Consider the following 11,278-nt stretch of genomic DNA (forward strand, 5'->3'; position numbering starts at 1 on the left):
CAAGACCTGGTTCACATAGGCTTTAATATAGAGCCACGCACTGGTTCACATAGGCTTTAATATAGAGCCACGCCCTGGTTCACATAGGCTTTAATATAGAGCCACGCCCTGGTTCACACAGGCTTTAAAATAGAGCCACGTCCTGGTTCACATAGGCTTTAATATAGAGCCACGTCCTGGTTCACATAGGCTTTAATATAGAGCCAAGACCTGGTTCACACAGGCTTTAATATAGAGCCACGCCCTGGTTCACATAGGCTTTAATATAGAGCCACGCCCTGGTTCACATAGGCTTTAATACAGAGCCACGTCCTGGTTCACATAGGCTTAATATACATATATATATATCTATGAACTGGCTTAATATATCTACAAACTGGCTTATTATGCATGTATGTACGAACTGACTTATAATATCTACCAAATGGCTTATCATACATGTATCTACCAAATGGCTTATTTTATCTACAAAATGGCTTTTATTATACGTTTGAATAGATATCTTGTATGAGGAAGACTGAATGTTGAGTTGTGTTATTTTTATGTTTCAGTGTTCCTTATCATGTGATGGCGGTGTAAGGACCCGTGATGTTTTTTGTATGAATCTTGCCACCCGGCAAACGGATCGAGAAGCACTGTGTGAAGGCTCACCCTTTTATGAACCCATGGAAGAGTGTAATACAGAGGAATGCCCTGGTAAGGCCGGTATAATAGGACATAGTACAGTATGTGCATGAGGTTTATTCTTGCACCACTCGATCTTGTGCATCTATCTATATTAAAGAATGGGTAGAAGAATCCCTGCAATCTGATTGGTCAATTACAGTGAAGATAATTTTACTGGATACATGCGATATCAGGTGTTAAATGGGTACCCAGTAGGATGCGACCGTCATTGTTGGTCAAACAGTTTTTGAGCGTCATGTAACGTCTGGCTGGAATGCTCCCCAGGGAGTGGAGATTGTGCACACAGTGTGTGCGGGCAAGCACTGAATCCAATGACTGGAGTAATAGTATATTTGTAAAGCGCTTAGAGACATTGTAATAAGCGCTATATAAAAATTGAATATTATTATTATTATTATCAACACGATACATGCAATATTGGGAATCGATACCACCGATATCCCTTTTTTTTTGTAATTTTTTTTTCTTCTATAATTCTTGGACATGGACTAACAAGTCTGTCGACACGTACTGAAGAAGAAGAAGAATCAAGAAGGTCACATGATCATTGATCGATATATAGGCAGAGGCATATTGGAGATGCAGATTCATCTTGCTTAAAAATAATACTTTGTTTGTTATTTGCAGTTTGTTCAGAGGATGTGACACGTCCTGGGGTGATTGTAAGCCCTGGTTTCGGTACAGAAGATCATTATGGGAATTATGATGGTTATGATAACAACCTCAATTGCATCTACAACATCACAAACCCTAACTCTACTGAATGCATCACTGTCTCATTCATCTCATTTGACCTGGGTCAACCAAGCGAGAACTGCTCCGATTATGTCCAGGTAAGACTTCCTTTTAATAATAATAATATTGGATAGTTATATAGCGCACATATCCACCCTGCAAGGTGCTCAAAGCGCTCCAATATTACCCCGGCTCTGCTAGGCTACCGATTTTGGTGCTCACAGCATTCAAGGAATTTCTTCCTACCAGTCCCCATTTACTTCACCTGGGTGGAGTGTGGCAAATGTAGATCAATGTCTTGCCAAAGGACATTAGTGCCGCGGCGGGATTTGAACCGCGGACCTTGTGATCGACAGTCCGGCGACGTATCCACTCGTCCACGACACCTCTACAAATGAAATGAATCTTACTGTTATAACAAAAAGTTTTCCTGTTCATGAAAGCTTTACAAATTTTACGATTGGTTCAGATTTGTGAATGGTCATACATTTAAATAGCTGAATCAAAAGTGAAAAAGAACACAAAAATTGAAAATGAAAATGTCAGGTATTTGTATTTGTATTTGTTTTTTAAAGTATATCATGATGAGTCCAATGCATTCATTATATGCGGGCCTGATAAAAACCCGATTTAAATCGGTTTCCTGATTTTTTTGATTTTTCCCGATTTTTTTTTTTTTTCCTTCCCTATTTTATTCTGATTTTCCCGATTCCCCCCTTATTTTCTCTATTCTTCCCTATTTTGCCCTATTTTTTTTCCCAATTTTCCCAATTTTCTTACTCGAAAAGGGGTACGTTGTTAGTGCCATTTTTTCCCCGCGAATCCTCTTCTTTTTTTTTTACCCAAGGGAGGCATGGTTGAGGGGAAAACAAAAAACCTATTTTTTTGTTTAGCACTCACTATCACCCCTATATATGGTAAAATCTGTTTTATATTGATAATTTAGGAAGCTCTTGCTCGTGGATGTACATTTATTCAATAGTTTTATACAGAGAGTAGAGTAGAATCCTTATCAGATGAAAACATATAGTATACTGTACAGGTAAAAGGTTTAAGATACGTTATCTATGACATATTAAGATGGGGCAAATCTTTTAAAGCTTGCAGACAACCAGTGGACAGGATGGCTTACTGGCTAGCAACATTTATGTAAATTAATTTTTATTAATTTTAATGACAAAGTATAGAGAGCAAATATTCATTCAATAGTTAATTATGTGCAATACAATTTTCCATCAGATTACTGACACAGAAGGAGGTGTAGATTTTCTATATTGTGGGCTACCTGAGAACACCACAGCTCCTGTCTTTTATTCTCGCTCTGCGAACGTTGAAGTTGTCTTTAGGACAGGTGAAGATGAAAGGAATGATGGATTTGAAGGCCTTGTCGGTTTTGGAACGTGTCCAGAGTTTGGATTCAGCGCTGGTAACTTTAGCGAGGTAAGTGACAACGTGGTGTCTAAAGTTTGGTGTTTTTTAGACTAAGCTTCCCTTAGCCCCCCAAGACCACCAAAGGGTTTCCTTCCCCAAAATGTGAGAGAGTCTGTTTTTCAAGCATTGGCCTATTTAGTTATATGAAATCTTACCCCAATGACCTCCCATCAATTCTCATTGATCCTCGTACTCAAGAAGACAGCCAACAAGAACAGTAATGGTTTGCAAGTTTGGGGATTCCTCCAATTTTAACATGAAACTGAGGAGCCGATGAGAGGATGTCTTAAAGGGACTTGGTAACATTGTTGAGATGAGAGATAGTGGTGCTAAGATAGTGACTTCAATGCTAGATGTACAATTAAAGATAATCTGAAAATTTGAGTGAAAATGGACCATTATTCATGGTACAAATTGGGAAAAACTGATCGAATCGATTCCTTAATTCTCCCAACTATATTATTACAATTTAATTACATTTTAGGTGAATGGAAATCGTCACAAAGCAATAAAATGGCTCTACATTCCATTCCATGCATTTAAGTGTTGACAGATTTTTTTATAGCCTGTTTTATGTATTTTTTTCATAGAAAAACGGTTGGGAAAATTCAAAAATGGTTGGGAGAATTTACTGTTAATCACTGTTAGAGGGTGTCATACATCGACCTTTTTAAAGAAAACCATAGATATCTTCGTGGTTTGAGAATTTTTTAAGGATTTTTTGCATGTCAGAGGGTTAGTACAGTAGAAGGAATATAGTAGTAACATTATATACAAAAATTAAGCAATTTTTTTCACCAACCTTCAACAATGTTACCAAGTCTAGCAAAAAACGTTATGTTTCTATCATTTATGAAAAGATGAAATGGAATGCAATTGCTTTAGCCCTTCCATGAAATAGAAATAATTTGTTGCAAGTAAAATGGCAAATTGATGGAATAATGATAGAAATACTAACCCTACTGAGGATCCTCTAAGGTGCTAAGTAGGCTGGGAAGTCTCTCTGTGGTCTTAGTAATGAACCAATGGAACGCTCTAATGATCTCAATGAAGTATGTGCTAGCTGTTAGCAATGTAAAGAATGAATTAAATGAAAGGGTAATAGTACAGTGTAAAGCACTGTGCTTAGTTACTTGTTACTGGATAATGTAGGTGCTGGATTTGTATCGTATAGTGTGTTCTTAAGAATACTGGATACTTGACTTCTGAATATTTACAGGAAAGATTTGATTGTAAAGATACCAGTGAATAAAGACATACAAAAGCTTTCTAACATCACAGCATTAAGATGTTCAATGGAACTTTGATCTGCTAGCATACGCAATCACATTCATGTTTTGGAATATGTTTTATTCTCTAGTGTTCCGTGACTTGTGGAGAAGGTGTTGAATACCGTAGTGTAGGATGTACACGATTGTCTGATAGTCAAGTGGTCACCGATGACTTCTGTAATGACCAAAGGCCATCTGATTCAAGACCATGTAGCTTACCGGAATGCCCATGTAAGTCCTTAAACATACTCTTCTTTTCTCTTTCTTTAGCAGAGAAGAAATGTTAATTGATGTGCCTTCCAGGAATCCGATGTAAAGGTGTACATCTATATACATGTTTAGATGGGTATATGAAACTACAGATTATATGCCCCCAAGATACACTTTAAAAACTTTACAAAATAATATCTTTATGCAAAAATGACTTATAAAAGATTTCTTGTATTCAAGTAATTAATTAATTCACTCAATATAAAAACAGATACATAAAATTGCGTGTAAACACATACATGTATGACAAATATAAAAGATGGACATAGTAAAATCAGTAGTTGACAGCACAAGTAACATAAATTGAGTGGGGATCAGATTAAAGATCTATTTAAAGATCTTGTGAATTCGACCCCATTGTGATGTATGACTTGCATTGTATACTGTTGGATGTACAATAACAAGAGGGAGAGAATACATAAACAGCAGGGTCAGAGAGAAACAAGAGAGAGATATATATATATATATAGAGAGAGAGAGAGAGAGAGAGAGAGAGAGAGAGAGAGAAATAGAGAAATAGAGAGAGAGACAGACAGACAGAGAGGGAGAGGAAGGAAACTTGGGGGAGAGAAAGGCAAGATGAGAAGTAAAGTTAATTTAGATAGGATGAAATTAGACCCAAGCAGAATAATAATAAATAATATAATATAAATCTGTGTTTGTGTCGGTACAGCATGTGACATGGTACTGACTGAGGAGGGAATCTTTACCAGTCCTAATAGTCCAATGAACTATGAGGACGACATGGAATGTGAATATACTCTCATCTCTGGTGAAGACCAATGTATTCGTGTCTCATTCCTTGGAAGATTTGAACTTGGACTGACCAATGGTGATTGTGAAGCTGGTGATTATATTGAGGTAAATATCATTTTAGACGAATATAATTTTTTGCTTCTTTTGGATCATGCACTTATAATACATGTACAAGCTAAATCTAATCACAAATTTTGCTTCATTCATCATTAGTGTTTGTGTCTCTCCGTGTAAGCTATATAAGCTATTCAATACATGCAGTCAATGGCTCGTCATATCTCTTGATAACATTAAACATAAAGAGCACATATGGCTGCCTTGAGTAGTCCTTCATTACTTCTGTTTGCCTTTACTTTAGAGAATATCTACAGTGAGAATTTCTGTTTTAATACAAAAGTAATGTTAGTGTATGGTATTCTGACTGCAGTACCAGCTTGGAACCCGGAACATTTTTAAATGATTTTTTTTTAATGATTGGTCCTTTGTAAGTCTCTAAGCTGAATTGAAGGTAATAATATTCAAAGCGATATGGCCGGCAGTCACCATGTTCAGTACATCACTGGCACCAAACTTGGTGGTAATACCATCAATGGGTGTACAAGTTTAACATACAGCAAATTGGACGTCCCATCGTGCAAGAAATACATCCCTGTCCCGATCCCACAGAGTCTTTGCATGAATGACATTTATGATGATTCAGTTGGTGGTGAGTGCAAAGCATTATATGACACCTGTTAGTTGTAAAAGTGAAGGCCACTCTATTGACAATACATGTGTTCCGGTGAATACCTGAGTGATGTCAAATTCCCAGTGAGACTGCCCCACTATATATTGGTGCTATTACTGATCCTTAAGCGGAGGCAAATCGAAATCAAGACTTGGACAACTGCTGCAGGCAGGCGAGCTGTATGGAGAACAGCTGTAAAGTGAAAGTGAAGGCGGTCATTGTCGCTTCGTGGCAGACAGCTACTACAGTCAAACCTGTCTACAGCAACCGCCCAAGGGAAACACAAAAAGTGGTCTTTGTAGACAGGTTCCTTTAGTACATGATTCAATGAGAAACCATTTTCAAGGGAAACAACAAATGTGGTCCCTTTAGACAGGTGGTCACTAAAGCAGGTTTGACTGTACTATATTGGTTCTACTACTGATCCACTGCACATCCTCATTATATGTTATTGACCAAATTATGTCACAATGCTTTTCAGTAAGTCACTTGCCTTGAAGTTGGCTTGTGAAAGTAAAATGCTTAGATATGATCTGAATACGATTTAAGACATTTTTACTTAGCCAAGCCAAATGCTAAGTAAAACCCTTGCTTCATCTGTGTACTATACCAGCCTTGATGCTTACCATGTTAACACTCTTCCTCTTATCCAGCTTACTGACGAGAATTGGGAGTATCTTGATGCTACTTACTGTGGTGGCAGCTTGCCACCTGTATGGCGCTCCAGGTCTAATGAGTCATCTCTCACTCTCTACACCGATGGAGTAGATACCTTCAGGGGATTCTCTGCTTACTTGGCCTTTGTTCCATGCCCGCAGTATGGCTTCACTGTTGGAGAATATGGAGAGGTGAGGAGAAAAAGAACTGTTGTCAAATACACGATTAGAACTCTGTATGTGCTATTAAAGAGGAAGTCCACCCTGATGTTAATATGGTTTTAATAGAAGCAGAAAAATGAGAGAAACAGCTCGGTGAAATTTTTAGCAAATTCTGATTCAAAACAAGAAAGTTATAAATTTTTGATGTTGCAATCAATCCAACACAAGATTCTTGGGAGATTCCTACCCACTTGCTCTCTACTAAAAGATATCAGAAATTTCTATTTTCCCTAAAGAAGTTTTCAATCATACATGCACCCTGGATTATTACAAATATGGATCCCTGTAAGAAAGACGTCTATTCCATCATCAATAACTAAGAAAATAAAAGTTTACAAAATATTTGTAGAGGACCTCGCAAGATGCGTCACAGTGTTACCAATTTGCGTTTCACTGAATGATAAAAACCTTTAAAATGCTCTCAGCCAGTCGAATTCAATGATTTCAGTAGCTTCTAACAGTTATTGCAACTTAAGTCATTTATGAAAGTTTTATGAAACAGTGACTTAGTGCTCCGTTATTTGTAATAATACTTTATAGGCCTGAAGAGCATTCACGTATTAACTTGACTGAGCTTGTTTTCTTGATAGTGTGATGTGTCTTGTGGAAGCGGTGTTCAGACGCGTGAAGTGGAATGCACTGATCTCACAACACAAGAAAGTGTAGCTATGGGACTGTGTACGGACCCCATGCCTCCCAGCACCACAGAGTGTAATGAAGAACCATGTGCTAGTAAGTTGATTACATTCATTCACATGTAATGTGTTTATAAGCTGGGTAATAGTTCCCAAACCCACTGAGAAGTGCACAAAGTGTTATTGTTAATCATAGAATCTCTGAGGTTAATGGTCTGTCTATCCCTATATTCTTGTAATATTTTATCTTGATTATTAGTTGCCAATGTCTGATTAATTGGCCACACATGTATTTTATTTGCCTTTAATGATGGTGATGATGATTCAAAAGATATTGTTTTATTTATATTTCTCACAGAAAGACATCAAAATGATTAAAGATTAAATAGCAAAAGGGGGAAAATTCCTAGTGTCTAATGAAATATCTTCATGATAAATTTCTGTACATGTGTATGTACGAGTGCATTTACCTGTACATCAGTGCTACCTTTATTTAGGATTTTAAGTTATTTAAGGATGTTCTGAAGTAATGTTTGTGCTACGTAGGGCCAGCTGATCATGAACGTGTATTTACCATGCATATACCAGGAACTCCAGGCATTGTGCGTGCATGGTGTCCCTGAGCAGCTCAGTGGCCCACGAACATTACTGCCAAACGTTGATGAGCATTTCAACTTGCAATATCTCTCTATAACACTATTATATCAAGCTAATGCTTGAATATAGTATACTGGCATAGAATAGCAAACACACAGAGTGTTTTTTAAATATTTTTGTTAAAACTTTCCCTCCTTAAAAATGGTCACAAAGTTTATGATAATAATTATGATAATGAACATTGCTTATATAGCGCATATCACTATTAGAAAGAAAGCCTATATGCTTAAAGAAAGGTAACAGAAATAAGGCAGAATAAGAAATTAACATTTATGCCTGGTTACAAAAACTATGTCATTTATAAGCATGTTTTATAAATGAATCATTATTACACAATCAAGAAATTAGTTGTACTGTTTGTATTTTTCAAATAATTGCCTAGAATATAGTACATGTACATGATACTGTAACCACATATTCATTGATTATTGTTTGGCAGGTTGTGATGAAACCTACACAAGCCCTATTGGTACAATTAAGCGAGATGTCTTCATGGAAAATGAAGAATGTTTGTACAATGTGACGGCTCCAGAAGGACGGTGTGTACGAATCATTGGTAGCTGGGATCTCTCTCCTTTACCAAGCGGAGAAGGAGGTGAATGTCTGGGTGATTCTATCACGGTATGTATCTAGTTACAACTCTCAACAGAATAAGGTCAATTCCAAGAAGGCTAATTTTTGGTAATTTGGTAACAACTATAAAACTCCATGTTTTATGAATCAGGGGCCCGTTTCATAAAACTTTTAATCAATAACAAATTCTAAATTTCTATGACAAATTTGCTCTCAGCCAATCAGATGCCATGATTTCAGTAGCTTATAACAGTAGCTTGTAACTTGTTATCGATATCAAGTTTTATGAAACAGGGTCCTGATGAATAGTGGAAAGGAAACTCCACTGTTGTGAAAGTAACACATATTAGTTAATATATCATATCTTATTCATTTGTAGATTTTTTGATTTATAAATTCAAAATTGATTATTCTGTGGATATGTCATTCCATAACACTTGGAATAAATTGACCTTAAAGATCTTTGTTCACATGTATATAGGGTAAACAATATTTCACTCATACGGCTTTTTCAAGTAATTCTATTATATTAGCTTGTTACATCATGAAGTACTACATCACTTTATAAAATGCACCTGCGAGAGGATGTAGTATTAAAGATACACAAATACAGCATTATTATCAGCATCTGTTATATTTTTTTTGCATATGTCATCGTGTGATTCATATATCGATCAAGAATAATAATGCTAACAAAGATGGACCTCTAATCAAGAACATGGAATTAGTGAGACTTTGTAGAACAAGCACCAAGAGAGTGCTCCACAGAGGAGGACAACATTGTCATTAAGCGATTGTTGCTATACTCCTGGGCCCGAATTCAATTCAATACTCAGACTAAGTAAGAAATTTACTTAGTAAATGGCTAAGTTAAGTAATTTACTTATCTCGTATTCAAATCGCATTTTAGACTTATACTTGCGTAAGACAAAATCTAAGTAAAATACGTACTGATAAGCATTGTGACGTCACACGGTAAATCAAAAGTAATGCGCAATTGATGCATTGCAATAAATGCGCGCTGATATAATTGTGCGCAGGTTATAATACTGCGTAAGAAAAGCATATGCCTGCCAATAGAGGCCTCCAAATAATTGACTTAAGTCTGGTTGGCCGGCAGCTGTCTTAGATTTAGGGTAAAATACTTTTCCAAAAATTTGAATTCAATACTTAAGTACAAAGTCTAAGTTTTTTACTTAGCATTTGGCTTAGATAAAATACTTAGCCAATTTTGGTATTCAGTTCACACTTTTAGCTAAGCATTTTACCCTAAATCTAAGCCAACTTCATACCAGACTTAAGCCAATTATTTGGAGGTCTCGATTGGTAGGCATATGGTTTTCTTACGCAGTATTATAACCTGTGCACAATTATATCAGCGCGCATTTATTGCAATGCATCAATTGCGCATTATTTTTGATTGACCGTGTGACGTCACAATGCTTATCAGTAAGTATTTAACTTAGATTTTGTCTTACGTAAGTATATATCTAAAATGCGATTTAAATACGAGATAAGTAAATTACTTAACTTAGCCATTTAATTAGTAAATTTCTTATTTATGCTAAGTATTGAATTGAATACCGGCCCTGGACTATTTGAGTGGTCATTAACAGATTTATGTGGCAACAAGCCTACATACATGCATGTAGAGTAAATATTGAAAGTTGTTTAAAAGCTAATGCTTCTTAAAAGTAAGACTTCATGAAATGATGTGTTAATTACCATCGATCATCATGTGAATATAATGATTATGAAGGTAATGTATGAAATTTGCTTGCAGTGGCATATAATCTTGATACGTTTCTCTATATCTGTAGATTGTTGATGCTGCATACCCATTCCGAGTTATCAGTCTCTGTGGTCGAGATAATGGTCAACTTCAAAGCTATGGTTCAACTGCTTTGATCTACTTTAAAACGGACGATGAAGATCAAGGAGGAGAATTCCAGCTTTTCTTCGTATTTATCACATGTCCAGAATATGGCTTTATCGCTTCTAATTTTTCAGAGGTGAGTAGCGTTTATGGTTACTCTCATGTGGAGATGGAACAGAAGCCAGAAGGGCATTAACTCATGTACTTTAACATATAGTTAAAGGTAAAGACCAGTTCTGGTCATGCCATTGCATTGTGAAAGAAACGTTGTGGAATCGATCAGAAAAGGTTGATCATCTAGCAAATATGTATTGGTGTGCACTGCAAGGTTCTGGAATCATCAAAATGATAAGAAAATTGGCACTGTACACATAAAGATGTATATGGGACAACGTGACATGTGCGCGACATGTGCGCGACACGTGCGCGATATCTATCAGGTCCAAATAGATATAATAATTTACCAAATACACACTGTATATCAATTAGTAGGCGGTTTCCCCGTAAAAATTGGATTATCACATATTAGTCAAAACATATTCTTTCACATGATCGGTAATAAGAGCTTCCATTTCATTTTTGGTCTCGCCTGCGTATCAAAAAGCGAGACATAGGTGCCGCTTTTTCAGTGGCGGCGGCGTCAACATCAAAAACTTAACCCAAGGTTTAAGTTTTTGAATTTTTGATATAATTTTTAAAAGTATAAGTTCTTAGTCAATGAAACTTGGACTATAGGGTTATCAAGTATCCCCAATCATGTGAGTAGAATTTCAGGTCCACAA

General features: G+C 36.4%; 1 protein-coding gene across 1 annotated transcript in view; it reads left to right on the top strand.

The window, feature by feature from the left end:
- LOC115929165 overlaps positions 1-10,632 on the top strand; it is a gene marked incomplete at its 3' end in the record, with an annotated part of 47,717 nt that extends 37,085 nt beyond the window's left edge. The window contains 9 exon segments of the mRNA XM_030997572.1: positions 552-696; positions 1,315-1,520; positions 2,662-2,862; positions 4,214-4,355; positions 5,068-5,255; positions 6,531-6,725; positions 7,346-7,487; positions 8,487-8,668; positions 10,441-10,632. Of these exon segments, the coding sequence (XP_030853432.1) occupies positions 552-696; positions 1,315-1,520; positions 2,662-2,862; positions 4,214-4,355; positions 5,068-5,255; positions 6,531-6,725; positions 7,346-7,487; positions 8,487-8,668; positions 10,441-10,632 (1,593 nt within the window).
- Between the last annotated feature and the right edge of the window lie 646 nt (positions 10,633-11,278).

Source organism: Strongylocentrotus purpuratus, unplaced genomic scaffold, assembly GCF_000002235.5.
Source record: "Strongylocentrotus purpuratus isolate Spur 01 unplaced genomic scaffold, Spur_5.0 spur5_scaffold_4, whole genome shotgun sequence".
Taxonomy (NCBI): domain Eukaryota; kingdom Metazoa; phylum Echinodermata; class Echinoidea; order Camarodonta; family Strongylocentrotidae; genus Strongylocentrotus; species Strongylocentrotus purpuratus.